Below are 22114 nucleotides of genomic sequence, written 5' to 3'. Positions count from 1 at the left end.
AATGTAGTCTGTATGTTGGCTTATACTGTAAGTACAGATGTGTTCATTTAGAAACAGTGTCACCATGACACAGTTTGTCGCACTAACAAGTTTATTTTTACAGTCTAAAATGTCCCGTTCAGTCACAGTTTGGCCACAATTCTTTAAGAAACCAAATGTAAGTGATCCTTATCAAAATATCATCTTTTTTATGTTAAAAAACAGATTTTTTTAAACTCTCAAATACTGAAATATCAGTACACAATCTGCCTCAAACATTCAGTATCTGTCTGGTTGTATTGGTGACAGGCAACTGTCAGAAATTAATTTAAGGTTCATAATACTTCATGCACACTACTTCATTTAATGTTTATGAAAGAGCTGTTTATTGTAGTTTGTAGTGTTTTTTTAAGAGGCTCCATTTTTACATATTTTTAAACTTATATTTGTGTTGTTTTTATTGATGCTAGTTGTAGTGAAGTTCCTGTGCAGTTTACTTTTAAAAGTATCTGGTGTATTTGCTGATAGTTATGTTGTTTTGTTTTTTTCAAGATTTTTTTTTTTTTTAACAGATGATAGTATAGCGACAAATCAGGAAATGAGGGGAGAGAGAGAGAGACGGGGGTAAGACAATCGCACCCGGGAACGTTTTGGTTTTATGGTATGTTTCCTAACCAGTTACGGCCCGTGTAATGCGTTTGACAAATGTATTTTTCAACTGTAAAATATCCCACTCAATACATAATGTGTTGATCTCAAGTCCTTAATAACCAAATTTAAGTGCTCCTTAAAATGTTAGTTTATGTTCTGTTTATGTTAAAAACGGCTACAAGATTATGTAAACTCTCAATATCTAAATGTTATTCGAGTATTAAGTCCTGCTCTGATTAAATGTATAAATTTTGCACTGTAAGGACAGAGGGAGGGATAGATTTCCCAGAAGTGTTAACAGTGCGGTAGTCAGGTAAAGAGAGGTGTCCAATAGAAAGAGGCGTGACAGACAGACAGTGTGTGACTAGAGGACTGTGAACTCGCCAACAGGGGAATCAATGAGCGCTTTGAGAGGCTGTCAGGATGTGACGGGCGCCGGGGAGCGAAAGGAGGAAAAAATAAAGGAAAGGAAGGTAAAGCAGAACACTGTCACAATCAGGTGAGATGTGGAGATACGCGGGGAGGGAGGGGTGGCGGGGGCGAGACCTGGTTCTTTACCAGGGCCGGCGTGTTAGTTAGCTGTAACCTGAGGAGTGACAGCAGGGGAGAGATCAAAGCCGGGCCCGGCCGGGGCCCTGGAGGAGACATACGCAGGGGGGCCAAGGGTCACCCCATAGGAGCAAAAAGGCCTGATTCCCTTTCCTGTTTACTACCAAGGAATGTTCTGTGCGGGATGGGACGTGTCCCCGCAGCTCAGCACGCCGCTCCCTGCAGCCGCTCCTCTGGGGCCAAAATGGCGTTACTGGGAACACTGGTTCCCTTGTCTGAAAGACCCCAAACCACCATCTCCTCATTTTGTTGTGTGTCACAACACTGATGCACATATAAAGTCAATAAGGTGGCAGACAGGTTGATTTGCATGTTTCATAATGAGAAATATCACAGCTGACAGCAACTGTGTCAGGCGTCATTTCTGGTATTCAGAACAGGACAGAAAGAAAGTCTCTCGCCCTGCGGGGTAAATTAGATTTCCTCCGCTGCAGCGTTTTTAACGTTCTGGCTGTGACTGGGGCTTTTCGGTTGACACCAAAAGTAAGATTTGTTTCCCAGCCCTAGTTGAGAGCCGTAGATGAAGATTATTTGATGGATTCGGTTTCCATTATGATAAATTATTAGGCACATGCAGGTTTTATGATATTAGTTTAGTTTCTTCGCTTGTTGTCTGTTGAGAAAATATTTTAGCAGGAACATACACAAACTTTTACAGATTGACAAAACACTAAAAACAATATAACAATATAAAAATACTTGGAAAAATTGATAATAAATCATTAGTGCTTTGGAACGGTTAGCTTCACCTGGACTCTGACTAACATCCAAAATAGACAGAATAGCAGAAAAGTGATAATACCTTTTTCTGTTTAAGGAAAGATTCATTAGTCTGCCCAGACTGCCTGAGTGGCTCTGACGTTAACATCATATTATTGTGTCAGAGTTCACCTGAGCTAATGGACGAACACCCACGATGCAGCACTCACCTGTAAGCTGTCAGAAACAACACATTTACTGGAACTTTGACTTTATACAGTAACTGAAATGATATTATGTGAAATATAAATATGAAAGCAAACTCAGGGTGTGTTTAACTCTTTATGCCTCTTAAAAATATTCAAATAAAACAGTCAGAAGGAAGAGTCACGATGTGGTTCAACTGGTCACGACCTGTAGACCTGTGCAGCCTGTCACAAAGGATCACAAGCACTTCTCTTGACTGTTGAAGTTGTGTTGTTACAACGAAGCTGAGTCTTATGCTGGCCATGAGGTCCCAGGGCCTGAGGGGACGTCTTCAAATCTTATTATGGGCCCTTTTCACTATTTTTTTGACATTATATCGATAAAACAATTAAAAGAGAATTAATAAATAGTGATGAAGATAAAGAACAGATATTGCCCCTAATCAAACTCCAGTATACACTCATAATTGTACAGTAAAGTGGATCAAAGCTGTGCGCATTAGGAAGATGACTGAACGTCAGGACTCATACTGTACAGATCCTGGACGTCCAGGCTGGGGTGTAACGAGCCAGCCGGCCGCAGAAACAGGCAGACAGGCAGGCGGATGGTGTGACTCAGAGCTCCAGTGTTCCTCCAGCCTCCTTTAGCCTGGCTCCCAAATCCCCCCTGACAGCCGTAGCGTGCAGAGAGGAAAAAGACATATTTCTGCCCAGGGAGGAGGGAGAGGGGGATGGTGGTTGGGGGGCAAAGGCAAAACAGAGAGGAGTAGGAGACGAGAGGGGGGGGGATATGCTGCAAGCTGTGTAACTGATCGCTGGAAGTGATTTGGCTAAAAACAACACGTCATTATAGGCGCATGCAGGGGCAAAGCAAACAGCTCGTATTTTAGAAGGCCGGGAGAGGACGACGGGCCGGCCGACGCTCCCAAAGACCAAAGACGGGATCCGTGTGAGATGGGGTGTCATCCATCAGAGCCCGGTTTATCCATCAGCCGCTCCGTCCAGTCGAGGCGGCTGGGCCCGTCGCTGTGACCCCACCACCAGACACAAACTCCCAGCAGCTGGGCAGAAGATGGAGCGTGAAATGGGCCCCCACCCTCTGTATCCACATCCCCATAGTAACTGATTTATACGGTGTAGATACAGGCCTTTTATCATCCCCCTCAGCAGGCCCCTGTTGCCGGGCGGAGGGCAGGGCCAGGTCCGCCAGGTTTGGCCGTCAGCCTCCACCCTCGTCACGGCGCGGTGTTTTGACATCTCTCCGGGTTTTATGGCTTGGCCGCTCTGCTGTTTACCCCTCCAGCCATGAGCAGTCTGTAACTCACACACTCATTGTGGATGTCCAACACCTGCATCAGGGCAGATGAATTTTACATTCACTTTTTATGAGCTTTCTTTTTCATCATCTGGTACTATGACCGAGTGAGCGCTCCGGCCCGGGGGTGGGGGGGTTTCCCGAGACATGTCTGGTGTCAGAGCGCCACCTGGTGGTGTCGTGTTATACAGTGAAATATGTACCTGAATATGTGAACCTGACTCTCTCCTTGTAATATCCCATTATGTGGCCAAAAGTATGTGGACAACCAATCATTCCAGCCAAGGAAAGTATCCCAGGATAATTAAAGGATTTAACTCTGTGTGCCTCCTCCACATGCATGTAATTCTGTCTCGCTGTATCAGATTGTGTGAATTTTTCCCATCTCTCTTTTCTTTTGTCCTGTCAGTGTGTCAGAGCAGTTTGTTCCAGCAACAGATCGACCCGTCAGCGCCTACGGCTTCCGCCCTGATGAACAGTTTTTCTACAACAACTACAACACTGCCTCCCGGTAAACCTGGAACCTGCTACACGCTGTCTCACACATAAATACTGTAGAAACGTAGTTCACTCTGCAGACGTGTCTCTGATATCCACGGTGTGCTACTAAAGCTGCGTGTAGACTGTGGAGGAGTAGTATCAACACGTCTTTTCTTTGTGCATCTCTCAGCGCTCTACAGGTCCTCACTGCAAATCATCTTAACCATCACTGAGTCTGTTAATAATAATAATAATAATAATTATAATCATTTTCTTGATGTTAAAGCACCAAAAGTAATCTGTTTGAATATACTGACACTCATTCAGGGTAAATTCCTGAAAGGAGGAGCTGCGCAGGAAGTATCCCGCCCAAATAAAAGTTTAAAAATAATTATTTTCCTTTTTCAAGAATAAAATGCTTAAGACTCCCCAGTGGAAGTACATGACTCATTGATACAGACCTCGCAAACCTATATGTTGAAGTCAGTCTTAGATTCCATTTTAGTTTTAGTCAAACAAATTTGTAAGCAACATTTTAATGTTTGCTTTGCTTAAGTGATTAAGCGAGTGATGCTGTGTAACAGCTTAATATTTTTCTGTTTCATGATAAACTCTAGTCTGATTTTTCTGTCCGGTTTGACACAACCGCATGTTTCTTGTTTACCACAGTCTGCCTAATGTGATGATTCACAAACCTCATTTTGGGCAAAAGAAAACAGCAGAACGAATGAGTGTGTTTCAGAGGATAAGTCTGGTGTTATTCTTTATTTTTCTTATTGTCAGCAAATCTCTTGTGCAGACTCAAACAACATGTCAGTCCGTCCCTCAGTACCGTCTGACTTCCTGTCTGTGGCTCTCAGCTCCCATTGGTTCCTGCTGAAAACGTAAATCTTTAAAAACACCTCACAAATATATAGTTTCATGTTTAAAAAGGCTCTGTAATTTCCTAAAACAGCTGCTCGCTGTAGTTTTTATAGTGCATTTGTTGGGGACTATTTCCAGCGGCGGATGAATCCGCATGTGGTGCTGTAGTGAGTGTTTGGGGCAGCAGGACGGTGTGTGTGGGGCGGAGTCAGAATAAACTACAGTGTGTGTGTTCGTGGTGATGGAGGAACATGTCACCCAGTGCAGCAGAGCGGCTCACTGATGTGTTTTAATAGTTTCTGGACAACAATGGAGGAAGAAGATCAGCTGTGATTCACACACACAACACTCGTTAGCAGATACGTTCAGTGTTGGTTTGACTCTGCACATGGGATTCATTTACAAGAGGAAAACTATAGAATATCACCAGACTGATCCTTTATCGGAGATAATATGTTACAGAGTCTGGAGGCTTCTGTAAACCAGCCCGGGGTCACTGGCTGAAGAAGTTGTAATTGGTTCCAAACTCATTTTGCTCGTGACATCACAGGTCATAGTCTTCAACCAAAAAATATTGTCTTTCTTTCTCAGATTGTTTGATTTGAATGATTTTTCGAGGCTTGATGAGGTTTAAGTATCCTCAAAAGCAAAAAGCTAAATGAGAAATAAATACTCTCTCTCTTATCCCTTTAATCATCTTGTGACCTCTCTGTTTCATCTTGAGTCCCCTAAGGGGGGCTCCTACCCACAGGTTGGGAACCACTGAGTTATGCATTATGCAACATGTAGTTGCATTAGATACTTATACAATATTTTGGCAACGCTTTGTTTTACAGGTCTGTATTTTCTTAATTATTTCCTACGATGTTTGGTGAAAATAACTGTGTAATTTGGTACATATTACAGGGAAAATACTGTAGACCGTGTTCACTTGGTACACTTTAAATGTAATTAATGCCTAGTATAACCTGGAGAGTCTTGTAGTCAGTGCACAGCAGGTCACAGGAAAACATCCAATTAAACAAATGTGAAGACTACAGCTTCCAGTAATAAATGAATAATTAGTAAATATTTACTTCATCTTAAATTGAGCTTTTCTTTCAAGGAAATTACTATAAACTCAAATAACTGAGCATTGTCTCTATTTCCCCTATAATTAGTACCAAATGACACAGTTCTTTCCAGGAAACTTCCTAGACAATTATTAGAAAATGATGGACCGTAAAATAAAGAGTGTCTTTTCCACACACACACACACACACACACACACACTGTCTGTCACTAGAAGCACTGCAGTAGACGCTGGATTAAGATGTCATTTATTTCTGTGAATGTAATTTAAGAAGAAATGTTAACAGCCTTTATTGTCTTATTTTGAAAAATGTGTTTTAAATATGAGCAAATGTTAAAGAATCTGCTGCATTTTTTTTTTATTCTTGATCTTGTCCTTGATGTGCCTGGAGCGCTGCTCGCCTGCTGAAATACGAGATACTTTTTCTGTGGTGCAATATATCAAATAAATGGAAGGAATATTATTGTGGTCAACCTGTATTTAGTATTTAATCTCTCACAGATGTTGGATTACTTGCAGGTTCTTGATATGTCTCAGTACAGTGTGTCTGTGATTGGTTAAAAATATGTTGTGGACCGTAAATAAATAATCAAAGCATCATGCTGTATTTGTTTTATTGGCAAATAAAAGCATTTACTGTTTGTGTTGTTTTCCCAACATTCAAACCAGAGAGTGGAGAGTTCACACAGAAACAGTTTGAGGGCATGTTTGTTTATAGACTCTTATTTTATTATTCATATATTCACACAATGTTTCCATTAACCGGCGTTCATCTGGGGGGCAGTTTATGGTCAGACGTTCCTCCCTGTACTCACACTGTAAACTGTCTTACTAACCATGTTTGTATGAGATGCTCTACACAGGTGGAGTTGATGCTCAAGCACAGACGTTCAGACTCGGCCCAGTCTCTACGGCAACCGCGTCCACATGAAAGTGGCTGGTTTCCGTCGTCATGTGATCTAAGGCACGTGGAGGTAAAGACACATTGATGAGCTGCTACTTTTTAGAAAATCCTTCAGTAGGTCCAAATAATCACATTAAGGAGAGAAAAATGTGCCTAAACTACAGCTGTGGTGTGAATTTGGAAGTGGTATTTATCAAGCTCATGTGGTCTAATATATTAAAGTATCTATCTGTTATAATGATTTCTAAACTATGTTTGTGTTTAAGCTAGTAGGCTAGCCGCATCCTCAGCTCCAGAATACAGACATGAGATTGATATCCATCTTCACAACCCACTATCAGAAAGAAAGCGTATAAGCAAATTTTCCAAAGTAGATTTTTTTTTTTTTAATAGGTTCATAATCTACCACAACATAATGGAATTTCCAGAAATGTCGTCAAAATCTTGGTAAAATAATTCTAAATCTAGATTTTCCAAAACTAAAAATAATTGTAGTGTTAAAAAAAATCCCGTCAAAGTCACTGAATGAAACAGACCTGTTGGTTTTATACAGCTGACACAGCTAATATATTGATGTGTAAATGATTTGTATAAATAATTTACCATAAATTCATGCATATGTGTTTAAAAGTGTCCGTGGAAGGTTTTGTGAATGTGTCTCAGGAGTCTTCTTCTGTTTCTGTTTAACTCCAGGACATTTTGAGGCCGTGCAGATGGGCAGTTCTGCCAGAAATGGAAGCTACTGTTCTGGTAATGGTTTGGTTCCCTTCAGCACAACATCCTTCGTCCTTTTGTCCCTCGTCTCGAAAGAACAGTAATGCTGTTGTGATCGGTCGTCATGATGCTTCACTCCTCTTTTGGAACTCCACTGGGATAATGCTGCACCAGCTCCTCCACCTCGATCACCTCCACCACCAGGTCACGGATCTCCTTGATGCTGTCCAGGGGCTGGGCTTCGGGGCTGGATGGGGGTTCATCTTTGGCGGGCCCCGAAGACTGAGATGTTGTAGCATCTGCTGCCTCCACGCACACTCCTGCCTCAGTGTCCCCACCTACTCTGACGTCTCCGCTCACAGCTTCTGTCTGGACCCGAGGAGACGGCTCGTCGCTCCTGGTTTTGTCCTCAGCGGGACGGTCTGAGCTCACAGGTGATCTACCGAGGTTCGTCGAGACTTCGTCCTCGCTGCTCTGAGTCACTTTGACTTCCTCCGTGGACTCCACGTGTGATGGAGCTGACTCACTTCCCCCTGACACGTCCAGAGAATTAGGGTTAGGTGTGAGTACAGGTGTTTGACCACTAGAGGGAGCCTGTAACTTGATTTCTGAGATTCCACAGTGTGTCTTTTCTTCACTGCTGGCTACAGTTTGGGAACCAGTACCTTCTGCTGAAGTGTTTACTGGTTCATTTGTAGGACCAGGACTTGGTACAGGAGCTTCTATCTGTGCTGCTGCTTCTACATCTGTCTTTATACTTTCGACGACAGTGGGGATTTCTGCTTCTGTTGTAGCGTCTGAGCTCTGCGTCTGAGGCTCAGCAGCCGTCTCAACTTTTTCTGTTTTGACAGAAATCACTTCCTCTTGGATCACAGTCTCTGGAGCTGCTTTTACGTTTACTTCCTGTGTCTCACTCTGGGTGGCTGTATCTGCTAAAGCTGCTTCTGCCTTCACAGTCTGGACGACATCTTCTGCTTTGGGTGCCGGGACCTCTGCCTCCTGACTGACAGCGACACTCTGAGCTGCCTCTTTTTGTTCAGCCTTCCCCAGAGGCGTCTTTATAACGGGCACGTCCACTGAAGCTTCGCTCCGCAGCACACCGTTCTCTTTCTCCTGCTGCTCTTCCTTCTGGGGGCTGGACGACAGACCGTTGACCGCAAGAGGAGACGGGAGCTGGGGCTCAAAGGAGGTTTTAGTGGGGGAGGCGAGCGCCATGGCGGGGCTGCCCGGAGTGGAGACCGACGGGGAGGAGAGGCTGGAGCGGCTGGACTGACTCAGCAGGTCTCTGCTGTCTGTGAACAGGTTGTACTTCTTCAGGCTCGCCGCCTCCTTCACCACTGAGAGACGAGGAGAAAACAGGAAGGATTAGAGGCGTCTCTCCGTCCCTGTGAGGGACAACGTGTGTGTTGCTGATGTGTCATTGTCAGTGTAACTTGTAAGCGCTATCATACCTTTGGTGACCTCCTTGTCCAGAGTTTGCAGGAGGATGCTCTCATAAACGTTGTCAACATGGATGAAGTTGGAGTGTTCGGCGTAGATGAACTGTTCAAGACCCTGAAGCTCCTGTACAGAGAGAAACATACATGGGTCGTGTGTGTGTGTGTGTGTGTGTGTGTGTGTGTGTGTGTGTGTGTGTGTGTGTGTGAGACTCACAGTTTTGCAGGTGGGGGCCAAGTTCTTCTTGATGAAGGGCAGAGTGATGGACACGAGAGCCTCCCGGGAAATCCTCTTTCTCACTGTGCTGCTGTCGTAATCATATTGCTGGAGGACAGACACACAGGAGACAGGACTCATGACTGCAGGTCAGTCCGTCGTGGGTGTGTCTTTTTTAACAACCTAGGTCTTATTTGTTTTTATCAAAGTGTATTTTGTAGTGCAGAGCTACTTTCCTGCTTCAACTGTTACCACAGTTATACAATGTAATATGCAATTATAATAAACAGTTCAGGTATGTTCATCTTTGATATGTCTAAACCTGTCAGTTATATTGTGCTGCGATGTCCAAAAACAACAAATCAAAGACCCAGGTTGTAAAAAAAAAATCCCTGTAATATATACTGTAACGTATTAATGGGACAGTATCTGTACAGCATCATGTGACATGCTTTTATGTCTCATAAAGAATGTTATAAGTGTCCATCATGTAATTGTTTTTTTTCCTTATAGTTATATAGGAATTATAGGAATTTTTATTTTCTCATAATTCTGAGAAAGTTTCTCGTAACTAAGTTGCTGATGCATGCAAGGTAGATAGAAATGATAAGATACTATTATTATGACTTCCTATGGCACAATTATGAGATACTAAGTTTTGAGAAACTCAGAATGATAGTTTCTCATAATGAGTCAGTATCTCACAATAACTATTTCAATATTATGAGAAGGTTTCTCATATTTGAGTCTCTCATAATGACTTAGTATCTAATAATTAGGAGAAACGTCCTCCTAATTATGAGATATGAGAAACTATCATATTTTATATTCTATTTAAATATAAATACTCTCATAATCATGAAATAAGTCTCAGTCTCATTTTAAGGTTGTTCAGCTAGATTAATTTAAATGAATCTAATTCCAGCATCAAGGTTTTGTGTTCTTGCGTTACAAATGGCGGCCTGACCTTGAGCACTCTGTGTTTGGCCTTTTCGATAGCAGGGATGGCGTTGTCTGGGTTGTCCTGGACGGCTTTGTGGAGCAGCTGCTCGAATGTGTAAGCTGCATTCTCAATCAGCTGAAACAAACACACACACACACACACACACACACACACACACACACACACACACACACAGGATGAGCTCAGATCAGACAGATGTTTAATGCCCCAAATACAGAGCAGAAAAAAAGCTGGAAATCCCATCAGTGTGAAATATCAGCAGCCTACATCTGATTCATTGTGTGTTCACACAGCTGAGTTTTTCCATTGTTTCAACACTGAAATGCTGAGTCAGTGTATGGAAACATTCCAATCATGTGTGTGTCGTAAATGTTGGCTAATAAAATCCCTCCGCCCTCTCTGTCTGAGCAGAGCTGAGCTGTCGGGCTGAAGGAGGAGAAAGTGAATGACTGTATTCGGGACTCGAACTCACAATGTCATGATCAGATCACTGGAGGTGTGATCTGCCCCAACCCAGTACAGTGCTATGCAGATGATGTCCAGTTAGCCTCTAGAGAAGAGAGTGTGATTAAGAACGTGCTCACCGGGACAGATTCATTTTTGCAAGGCCTGGAGGTCACGGACACAAAATGGCTGTTCTGTCCGAGAGGAGGAGTGGAGGGAATCGTCAGCGCCGCTCAAAAGCTGCTACATGCCCTGTGTTCACAATAGCTACAAAACCCCATACGTGTATACTGTCTCGGTGAGGCATACACTTCTCTTGGACATCAATTCAACATCGCAGGAGAATGGAAGGAGCAAGTTAACATCATCTCGCCTGAGTTTCCATCCAGGTTGGACTTGATCGACAGATGCCCACTGCCTCGGACTATGAAGTTGGAAGCTATCAGACAGGTGGCACTGTCTAAAGTACGACACCTGTTCTCCAACGTCCACATCCAACAGAAGGTGCTAAGTGAAAGACAAAACAGTGAGCTTAGTCCGAAAGAAACCCAGCGGGAAACTTGATACCCACTCTGCTGGTTTTGGGGTTTGGTCGGACTGGCCGGATCTGAATGATCTTTGTGTCTGAACTGGAGAGTACCTGGAGTGGGCGCAGTCTGACTCTGGGACCTTTCATGAGGATCTCACCTCCGTCAAGGCAACAGCCCCATACGGTGAACACAGTCACCTGCTAACACCTACAGGTGCCCGGCGAAATCTTTCAGATTTATTCAAACAACACTGGACTGGACAAAACCTTCATGTCTTCCCTCTGCTCATTCTGTCTCTCACTCATTCCCCAAGAACACTGCGCTCAATGCGGACATTGTCACATTCACAGTAAAAGCCAGACTACAAGTCTTCCCACCAGACTCTATCTGGTTTCCTACTACTCAGGTCCCTCATTGTTTGCATCACGCCACAGAACAGATCTCTGAAACAATGTCACACATCCTGAAAGGCTGTGACGCTTACAAAGGATCGTACGTAGCACATCACGACACAATACTGGACCTCATAACAAAAGGACCTATCGAAGGACCTTCCATGTTCCATCTCTGTAATAGTAACCCGGGTATTTTTTCACATCTCTCTGCCAGTACACCAGATGTTGTAGTGGTCAATGAAGAGTCCAAGTCAGTGTTTGTTTTAGAGGAGGCCTGCACCTTTGACTTTAGCTTAAAGGAAGCCTTTATGACCAAGGTCATTAAATACCAACCACTCCTAAAGACCATCTCAGAGCTGGGTTATAGGTGCAGATATTTGGCAGCCTAGGACATACTCACAGGTTGGTTGTAAGAAGGCTTCAACAACTTGGGAAAGGGGGCTAAACTGCTTGCAAAATACTGTGCTGTCTCCGTTACCATTGGTAGCTGCTGTATGTTTTTCTATTGTGAAGACCTACGGTCCATGATCTTGTGAATGTACTGCACCTCCAACATTTGTGTCCTTGTACTGTTCTCTTCTATGTGGACATAAATAAACTGTTAGTGTGTGTGTGTGTGTGTGTGTGTCGGTGAGAGAGAGAGCAGCTGTACCTGCTGCAGGTCGATCTGAGCGCTGTGGATCACTTCTGTGATGTTTGAGAAACCAAATCTGTCCCGCAGGTGCTGCAGCCTCTCCTGCAGGGAGCCGATCTTCTGGTAGCAGCTCAGCAGGTTCGGGCTCGCCATGTTAGCAAGAGCCTGAGAGAGAGGAGGAGGGGGAGAAGGAGGAGGGGGAGGAGGGGGAGAGGAGAAGAAAATAGCCTCGTTAGCTTTACAGAGCAGAAAGGAGCCCGGCAGGGAAACAAAACAAATGTGTGCCTAAAATTATTGTCAAATCAATGTCAAACATAACAGAACAGTAGGAACTAAAGTTACAGGTTGCTGTGTCTACTTCAGTCAGTTAGGGAGGAGCACCCAGAGAGAGGGCAATCCAGGAACCCATCGGCTATCATCTGACCACGATTTAGCTGCATTCATATGCAGATATCTGTTTATAGAGATGAGCAGCAGGGTAGCAGCTGGATATTGATGAGATGCCTACAGATACTGAAATATGAGATTGTCACATTCATTTTGTTTACAGTTGTGATGCAACATTGGACGTTGTTATAGCAATACTGGCCAGCTTTGGCTGCTATCAGTTAGTGCACTGTGGAGCCTAATGCAGTGCAAAATAAATATGGACTATGTGATCTAAATGAGCTGACTGGATTTCATACAGTTTTGTAGGGCTGCAACTAACAATCATTTTTATTGTCGTTTTTTTTTTTCTTCTCGATTAATCGTTTGGTCTGTAGCACGTCAGAAAATAAAGGCAAAGGTGACGTCTTCAATTAGCTTGTATTGTCTGACCAACTGTCTAAAACCCAAAGACATCCAGTTTACTATCACATGAGACAAAGAAAATTAGCAAATCCCCACAACTGAGAAGCTGAGCCCAGAGAATATTTGGCCTTTTTGCTTAAAAAATGACACTAACGATTATTCAAAATACTTGCCAATTAATTTTCTGTTGACCCACTAATCAGTAATCAGCTAATCATTTTCAGCTCTACAGTTTGGATTTGGTTTTGGACAGAGATGTGGATATAGTTCAGATTCTGACTAAAGTTGTGCTGTCTTTGATATTTCCTGAACTTGTGTTAGAATGTAAACAAAATTGTCTGATGACACACACAGAAGTTATTAATTCACAAGCACAAATGAAGTTTTTTCCTCGTGACACCTGCTGGGCAGCCAAACACAGCGTGTGTGGTCTGGTGATCCCTCCGACCCGGGGGTCCATTGGGTCAGGGGGCCCCTAAGCCAATGCCTCCTTATGAAGTGACAAATAATATTTTGCGTCGGAAAGTCAAAGGGCTCAGACAAAAGTCTGATTCCAATCTTTATCGTTTTAATATCGAGTGTTTGACCAAAACAAAGTCTGATCGACATTTTTTTGTTGTTAGTTTCTTTCCTTTATATAACACAGTTGCACATTTAGGCTACAGTAAACCCACATTCAATTTAGTATGGCATTTTCAATATTTTAGACAGCTGAGTAGCTCTGTTTTATTTAACACTGTACTATAATATTGTAGTTTACAAATAGTTTATAGTAATATTTTGCACAGAGCCCTGTATTGGAGGAGTGTGGAGTCAGACAGCCTCTTTTCAACTCCAACATCAACAAACTACAAACTACCTTTCGATTAAGCCTTCAACTGAATATTTCTGGAAAACTGAATAAGGCCACACTCAAAAGATAAACTCTGTAAAACTGCAATAAATTCAGCAAATGGAAAACAAAATCTCGAGGTGACAGTAAAGATCATTACTTCTCAGTGCGTTGGACCATTTGACTGTTTAGTCACTCGTTTCTTATTACGTCTGGTTTGGTCTTCGATAACAGAAAAAAAGAAAAGAGGATATTTATTATTAACAAACCTTTTTCAGTTGCTCCTCCTGCAGGACGTCCTGACACACCTGGTCCATCATGTTTTCACTCAGCTGCCGTCCCTCCTGGAAACCAGAGCTGATTGGCTGCATCAGTTCCTCCAGGACTGAGCCCAGGTACGGCTGGACGGACTCAGAGCACAGCTTCTCTGCTGGCTCCGATACCTTGGCTGGAGAAAGAAATATAATGTTTATTCTCAGAAAACACCCTGAACCCTGAACCCCTGCTGCCTGCAGAGAGGACGTCACTGCAGGTGTTTCACTGCAAGATTCACCCTCCGTTACCCTTCTGCTGCTCTTCAGCGCCATCCACCCACAGCCAGTTTCATTGACATTGATCACAGAGGAATGCAGCTCATCCTGTATTTCACAGCGCTGAGGATCAGTCAATGTGCAGAGCAACAAGGCTAACAGAAGAAGTTTGTTACCTCGGACTTTTTCCTCCAGCTGCCGCCTGCAGTTGAGGATCTGGTCCATGTCGGAGTGGATGAGCACCTGCTGCTGCTGGACCGACGTTTGACATTCCTCCTTCAGTGCTGAAAGTCCCTCCAACAGATGCTCCTGGACCAGGATGTACGCCGCCTCCACCGTCTGGGTACAATCGGTGAATTCATCAAACAAAAGCCATTTAAACCATTTCAAAAACATTATCATTTTCTTACTGCTTGACAAAATGCAGTCGCTCCGTATGAAGATGTGCAGTTTTACAGCTACAGTAGAGCCACAGTATAATGCAGGAATGGCCCACAGCATGAATGCATAATATATTATTTCAGATTTAACTGGGTTAAATTTGTGAGCCAATCAGACTCCATCAAATATAAACGCTGAAACATACTTTTACATGGGTTTTAAATGCTCCTCATATGCCAATTTGCAAATGAAAACAATTTTTCATTTTCCTTGTTGACAAGGAAACGGCAGCATAAAAGTATCAAGTTAACAGTGTGACTCACAGCAAACCAAACTCTCTTCTTCTCTGTCTTCTTGGCTTTGAGACGAGGCAGCATGTCTTTCTCAAGAGACGGCAGCAGCTGCTCCATCACCAGGTTGGCCATCACCTACAAACACACAAATCTAACGGATCCATATCAAAAATGTTTTAAGAAAATTACTATCCACTGATATATCATTATTGGATTTTTTTTAAACTCCTAAATATTGATAAATATTGGCTTCAAATATCCAGTATTGGTCGGGCTATACTTTAAAATACCAAACATATCACAGGTTACTACACGCCGAAGTGATTTGATCACATCATTTTGTGTCTGATCAACAACAAATACAGGACCAGATTAACCAATTTGGCCGTCTTGGGGTAAAAATTAGTTATGAGACCCTTATTCAAGTTAGTTTGTTTGTAATTTGATAATTAAATATTCATTTGAGAATATGCACACATGTAAGCATAGCAGTGACTATTGAACTATCAAAGGTCTTTCAACTGGCTTTAGACTCAAGGCTCCTCTACGAGACCGAGTTAAAACATTTGAAATAGTTGAAATACTGACGTTTCCACACTTTGCCCAGTAATCAAGCCTAGTTCAAGAACCTCATTCAGAAGGGCAGCAGTTCATGAGAAAATTGCAAACATATTTTGAGATGTGAAGAAATCCTTCTTAAAGAATTCTCGATCCACGCCAAATCCAATCCTAAAGTTTTTGAGATAACCTGCAAAAACATAACCTGGTGGAAATCAGGTGTGTAAAATAGTCCACTATGATAATGCTCTATGTCAACTTATACTCACAAATTTAGGCCTCGACTCCACTATGTCATATCCTGAGTATATGGCCGCATATGGTAACGGATATCAAATTTGATTGATAAAATAAACAGCCGGGTATACTTCACTTTGTTTAAAGGGGCCTATTATGTGCTTATGTGCATTTTTTTGACACAGTGACACAGTAAAGAATAAGTTTTATGTGAAATGTGTCTGGAAATGAAATACTACATCTGTAAGCCTGCTGATGAGTCTGTTTTCTAACCAACACCTCCTCAAATCCAATATGAAACAAAGAAAAGCAGGAAAATCCTCACATTGAAGAAGCTGCTGCCTGGAAATATTTGGTATTGTTTTTTTGATCAATTACGTAAATGATTACTAAACACGAATATGTAAGTGAACAATCTGCGCACACACACACACACACACACTTTCTATCCAAATAACTGTTTGTCAAGTCTTAACTTGATTGATTTAGGATTTTACAGCTGTGGTTGTTTCTGCTGCAACATTTCATTCATTCTTTTCATTTCTCAGCTCTGACTTGCGGGCGCACACACACACACACACACACACACACACACACACGATAGACAAGAAATAAATGGTGATGAGTGAGTGCTAGCATGTGTACTTTGGTATGTATTTTTACTGCATGTGTATGAACAGCAGAAAAAACAGGAAATGTCTGACTTATTGCTAAAACAAATTTACTTTAAATGGTGTGTGTTGGGGGGAGGGGCAGCTTCCTGCAGCAAGTCAAACTTCCTTTCCCCTCCAACTAATTTTGAACAAACACAATGTGAGCGAACAACAACACAATGGAGCATTTATACTGTCATTATGTGGGAGGATTCCTGCTCCGCTTTAAAGGGAACAGAGAGGAAAACAGCAGGAAGCACAACAGCAGAGCAGAGAGGAACGTAAAGAAGGAAGAACGAGAGAAAACGAGAGTAAGGAGGACAGTCTGAGTGAACAAAAGCTCAGCTCTCCTCCTGTGTTTTCTCAGTCACCATGCTCATAGTATTTCTTTGCTGCTGGAAGCCAAAGATGAAAGCAAACAGAGTGAGAGGATGCAAATGAGCCATGTCTCAGCCGTACCCGCCCTGCATTGTTCCCACATGCAAATACACTGCAGTCTGTAAACAGGACAGTGGAAGCTTCTCTATTGTTATGTCTGTGAACGGCAGAATGTTAGAGATTTTAAATGAAACGGTGACACTGAGGTTACAGCAACAGGCCTTCTACCAAAACCCTCTTTCAGCACTGAAGGTTACTTTAATTTGTTTTGTGCAAAGAACAGAGGACCCTGTGCAAATACACAAAGAGCTTTCCAACCTGCGTTGGTCTGCATTCCTGCTGTACCTCCGCAGGTGGTTCAGTGCCGTCTGCTCTTTCTGTGACAGAACCACTGACTCTGTTTGCAGCATTTCAGTCGCCATCTCGTTTGTGTTTTTTTTTTTGACTCATACAAATACAGAACATTAGCTTTATGAGGTGGATTCAACTGCGCATCTGTTTTTTCCGCCTCTGGAGACGTCTCCCTTTCCTCAGTGAACCCCCTCTGGGGTTCAGTACAGCACAGAGTACTACTACACAGCAGTAGCACTATATCAGCAGACTTAATGCCCAGTTCAAAAGTAAAGCTCACTGAGCTGATATACTGTTGCGTCGCGCTGGGAGCAGCTGAGCGGAAACAGACATATGGCTCTGAAGGAATGGAAGAAGAAAAGTACTGCGAGGTAACGCAAAAGTAGTCCTCAAAAACATTCTCGCTGTGACCTTTAGGGGGCTCCGTACGTTAGCGACTGATTCATTCAATAACTCTTTATTGAATGAAATGATGTCGGGGGGGGTGTAAACAGAAACTCGTTTTACAGTGCGCTAGCATTTCCCGGCAGGCCAGCATGTTAGTTAGCTCACCAGCTACAGTAGTTCACCAACTAGCCCTGTGAGTAGTCACTACGTCACCAAACCTCTAGAACCAAATATTTCACTTAGGCATGAGATGAATTTTGCTGTGCCACTTTCGGGTGTGACCGGGTCATTAGTCTTTTATTCCTTTACACAGGGGATATTAATCCTGTAAACATATTATGTGCTGTATGTAGTTTAGTTTTAATGTAGTATGTATTTTTATGAAGGAGAAGCCAGCAGGAGGATCTAAAAACACACAAAATGAGTTGAGAGTTTGGTACGTACCCTGACATCACTTCCTATCAGCATGTCCCAGACCTCGTATTTGCCTTTGTCCTGTCTGTAGAGCTGGATGGCTTTGAGGAAGGCCTGCACTTCACACGTCTTCTTCTTCAGGAAGTCTGACAGAGAGGGAAGAGACAAAAAACAAAACACATAGACAGGTTTTAAAGAAAATCTAGTCGATTATAAACGGCCATCACAATGTGCCGTCACTTTGATGAAGCGCTGCGACATGACATTTATCAGCGGAATTAAATGCAAAGCTTCACCAACACGCTCAGCTGCACAGAGCAGAGATTTCTCCTTCATCGACATGACTAAACGTCCTCGGAGCTGGCGTGGTGAGGCGGTTGCCATGGCAACTGTCGAAAGTGGTTTAAGTGATACTATACAACCAAAGTCTATCTTGCGAGTATCAAACCCTCGGCTTCAAAGTTTGCAGTCTCACTGATAGAAGACAGCGGCTGTGATCAGTTTCATTCAGTCAGTTACAGATTACAGAGCTGCTACTTCTCAAATCACAACTGCAACATGATCCATTTCTGCAGTGTGTAACATGGATCATTAGTGACCATCTACTGAACTATGAATGTTAGTCATTTTTAATCAATATGATACTGTAGGTAGGACCATATTATTCCATATAAAGGGCTGAAACTAACAATTATTTTCATTATCGATTAATCTGCCTATTCTTTTCTATTTAAACGATAACTTATTTAGTCTGTAACATGTCATAATAGTGAAACTGTCCAATTAAAAAGGTGTTTAAGTCTTTAAATGTCTTGTTTTAACCGACCAACAGTCCAAACCCAAAAGATATTCAATTTTCTATCATATAAGTGTCAGAAAACCAGCAAAGCTTCCCATTTCAGAAGCTGGATCCCTGAGTTATTATTGGCACTACTATCCCAAAATTTCAAACGACACCCAGCTTTAAATTGAATAAGACAACTGCCATGGTTGTATTTTTTCAGAGGTTATTTTCCAAGTGATGCTCCCATGTTTTTTGTTATGTAGAGTATTGTAGCAGAGGATGGTAAACCTACTGTGTGTGTGTGTGTTTCTGCGGTCTCGGGGCGTCTCACCTTGGTTCTGGTGTCTGATGCAGTCTGACAGGATGGAGATGAAGGCAGCTTGTTGGGCCTGTTGTCTGAAGCAGAAGTAGTAGTCTCTCCTGTAGGGCAAACGCAGGTAGACGGGAAACTGTCCGGGCATCCCCGACAGAGGAGGAGCAAAGTCCTCCTTCACGTCTGAAACAGAAATCATCACGTACCGTTTGATGAAGTCTACAAACGGTGTTCGAAGGTCAGCTGATGGTGACCACCATGGCTTTCTTACCACGATGTTTTAACCACAGCGGCGATGTTTGGTTGGTCGGTTTGACAGAGTGAACCATCTTGACTAACTATTATCTGGCTCAGATATTAATGTTTCCCAGAAGCTGATTCCTAATAACTTTAGTTAACCTCTGACTTTTCATCTAGCGCCATCAACAGGTCATTCCCAACGCTTCAGTCCATGACAGAATATCTCCAAAACTAATGACACCATTTTCTTTTGTCTGAAAGTTGCTTCATCGACTCAGTGGGGCCTTTATGGGGAAGACCTGGGCCTACATGTACAGTAAGTGGGCTGATTATTGGTTACTGTGTGAGTTACAATGGAGTAGTTAAAAATCACATTGAAGCATTAATGCATCATTCTTCCTCAAAGCGCCAGCGGCTGTGAACAGCTGCCTGTGACAGACTATCTGAGAAGAAAGAGATGCATGATGGACCTCTGAGCTTTCATATATAATGTTAATAGGCTCTTACAGCTTCACTGGCTCTTCTACTTTCTAAACGACCAAACCAGATGACACTTTGACCTCCTTCAAGCTGAGTAAAAAGGTCCTCGGGTCGGCCCAACAGTACGAGCACAACACAACAAACTGTCTTGACCATTTATAGCAAATGGTTATACAGTTAGATTTGGTTGAAAAAGCTCTGTGATGAAACTCTCAATAAACACATACATGAGCATTAAACCTTAGCGAAGTCAATGGCAGCGAAAGCTTCAACACATACGGAGAAGGCTGGGGTGGCGGAGAGAGCAAACAGTGTTGGCATGAGAGCTTCAGAAGGATCGGGTTACAATGGCAGTGCTGCACACCTGCACGAGTATGATTGGACGTTACTAGTCAGCTGGTAGCCAAACAGCTGATGAATGAGCAAATGATGGCGAAGCATGAATGAATTAGAAGATGCTCTGCCTATCACGCTTGTTTGACTCGTGACCATAGACGGTATGTAAAGATGGACGACGCGTCTCCACTTCCTGCCACTGTACAAAAATGAAGCCAAAATATCCCGGATACGGGAGCTGCCATCTTGCGCTGGTGACGTCATTTGGAGCCAGAGTCTGTGCAGTAGTGATCGGGGTTTTTACATTTTATATTAATCCTGTAGTCATTACTAACCTGTGTTCACCCTTTCATACAGAAGCCGTGTTCTGTCTGGCCCTAACTTCCTAACTTGTTTGGGAGCTAACGGGTGTCTAAAGGGCCTTAATCAGCCACTTAATCAGCTAATTAATTAATTAATTACTTAATTATGTACTCAGTCCACTTGTGCTTCTGACCTGCTGTGGAGTATTAAACACAGTTTAGGGTTAGGGTAGGCTAGTTGACCAGGTGGATCAGGTGTGTTGGTTAATCCAGGTCAGCGCTCTGTTCTGAAGGAGGCAGTATTCTGTCATGCAGCGAGGCGTCTGATCCCTGCGTGTCATGGAGTGCGTCACACGGCTGCTTTTTGTGGGAAACAGTAAATCCCTTGGAAACAGTCCGTCCCAGAGCCTGTTCAAACCTGCCTGCATTTACAGAGGAAACCCGTTCTACAGCTGGACACTCAGCACGGTGATGGGTATGACTGAAGGATTGTTCCACTGAAAACTCATGTTATCAAACACTCGCCTGCAGGGCGGCTCTGAAAACTGGTTTTTGTAAGACATTTAAAAGCTGTTTCCTGCTGCCAGAGGAAACAAGGTCCTGATCAAGCAAGGACAGCTCAAGGAAAAAAACTAAAGATTGATAATTTGCCAGAGTCCAGAGAATTAAATAAATAAACAGTTAGACTACAATATGTGCTCTGTGTGGCATATTTTCACCTGATTTTTTAACATGGATTTGTGTGTAAATCCATGTATTTTTAAATATTCCGAATAAACACGGACAAATTACTTTTTGTGAGGGGAGGCTGAACATTAGCATGTTTATCAGACATTAGTCATGTAAGGATCTAATATACTATCTGCACACATAAAACACTCCATTACAAGTAAAAGTCCTGAAGTCCTGATACTTAAAGTATCAAAAGTAAAAGTACTCATCATGCAGAAAGGCTCCTTTCACAGTGTTATATTATTATAGAATATTATAGTATTCTGTTTACTTTAGTAGTAAAGTACTGCATCATATCATATAAGCATATCATGTGTTTTTTATGTAAAAAGTAACTATAGGTATCAAATAAAGGTAGTGGCAAAAAAAAGTACAATATTTCTCTATGAAATGTGGTGGAGTAAAAGTATAAATAGTACAGAATGGAAATACTCAAGTAAAATACAAGAATGTCAAAATTGTACTTGAGTAAAAGTACTAAGTTATGTCTATCTTTAGCATATTAGCATGTTATGTAGCATTATATTGCAGTTATTAAAGTAGAGCTGATGCTGACAGGAATAGTGAAAAGACAACATACTCTTACTCTGAATTATAGCATAACTATAAACCAGAATAATTACATTGCTGACCAGAAATGAGGTAAAGACAAACGTTAATCAGACTAACTTCAGACAGAGTCGCCACATGTCGTGTTACAACAATGTACGTCAACACCATACCAATAAATCCAGCTCAAAGCATGTTGGCATTAGTAAGCGTGCCTATTACTATTCTCTATTACTCAAAGCATGATGAGATTTCTAAGTCTTTTACTCACTGGTATCATCAGGGAAGCACCTGTCCACCATGGCCATGTACTTCTCCTCTGTGGTCAGAACGGTGCCCCCTGTAGGCAGCAGCTTCTGGCGTGGAGGACTTCCTTTAACAAACGTCTGATAAAGAGGACAGAAGAAAAACAACAGACAAAGAGGTGAAATTGTCCTTTTATATGGGAGTGTATACACA

At 42.5% G+C, this 22114-nt stretch overlaps 2 protein-coding genes across 3 annotated transcripts in view; one reads left to right on the top strand and one right to left on the bottom strand.

Annotated features, from left to right (window-relative positions):
* kifap3a (kinesin-associated protein 3a) overlaps nucleotides 1-4895 on the top strand; it is a 35752-nt gene extending 30857 nt beyond the window's left edge. Inside the window, exon 20 of the mRNA XM_044200180.1 lies at nucleotides 3869-4895. Coding sequence (XP_044056115.1) covers nucleotides 3869-3974 — 106 coding nt within the window. The 3' untranslated portion in view covers nucleotides 3975-4895. The remainder of the gene's footprint in view (nucleotides 1-3868) is intronic.
* A 1577-nt stretch (nucleotides 4896-6472) lies between these two features.
* The window catches only part of niban1a (niban apoptosis regulator 1a), a 35392-nt gene continuing 19750 nt past the window's right edge, over nucleotides 6473-22114 (bottom strand). Inside the window, exons 4-14 of one of the 2 annotated variants that reach the window (XM_044200740.1) lie at nucleotides 21927-22041; nucleotides 19035-19199; nucleotides 17950-18065; nucleotides 14972-15076; nucleotides 14444-14606; nucleotides 14007-14185; nucleotides 12132-12278; nucleotides 10114-10224; nucleotides 9147-9254; nucleotides 8945-9056; nucleotides 6473-8830 (exon numbers count right to left, since the gene is read on the bottom strand). In XM_044200740.1, coding sequence (XP_044056675.1) covers nucleotides 7626-8830; nucleotides 8945-9056; nucleotides 9147-9254; nucleotides 10114-10224; nucleotides 12132-12278; nucleotides 14007-14185; nucleotides 14444-14606; nucleotides 14972-15076; nucleotides 17950-18065; nucleotides 19035-19199; nucleotides 21927-22041 — 2526 coding nt within the window. In that variant the 3' untranslated portion in view covers nucleotides 6473-7625. Of the gene's footprint in view, nucleotides 8831-8944; nucleotides 9255-10113; nucleotides 10225-12131; nucleotides 12279-14006; nucleotides 14186-14443; nucleotides 14607-14971; nucleotides 15077-17949; nucleotides 18066-19034; nucleotides 19200-21926; nucleotides 22042-22114 lie in introns of both variants that reach the window. The other variant, XM_044200739.1, reaches the window with a different exon arrangement.

This window comes from Siniperca chuatsi, linkage group LG6 (genome assembly GCF_020085105.1).
Source record: "Siniperca chuatsi isolate FFG_IHB_CAS linkage group LG6, ASM2008510v1, whole genome shotgun sequence".
NCBI lineage: Eukaryota > Metazoa > Chordata > Actinopteri > Centrarchiformes > Sinipercidae > Siniperca > Siniperca chuatsi.
Note: the sequence above shows the minus strand (reverse complement) of the source record. Positions and strands in the feature narration are given on the sequence as shown.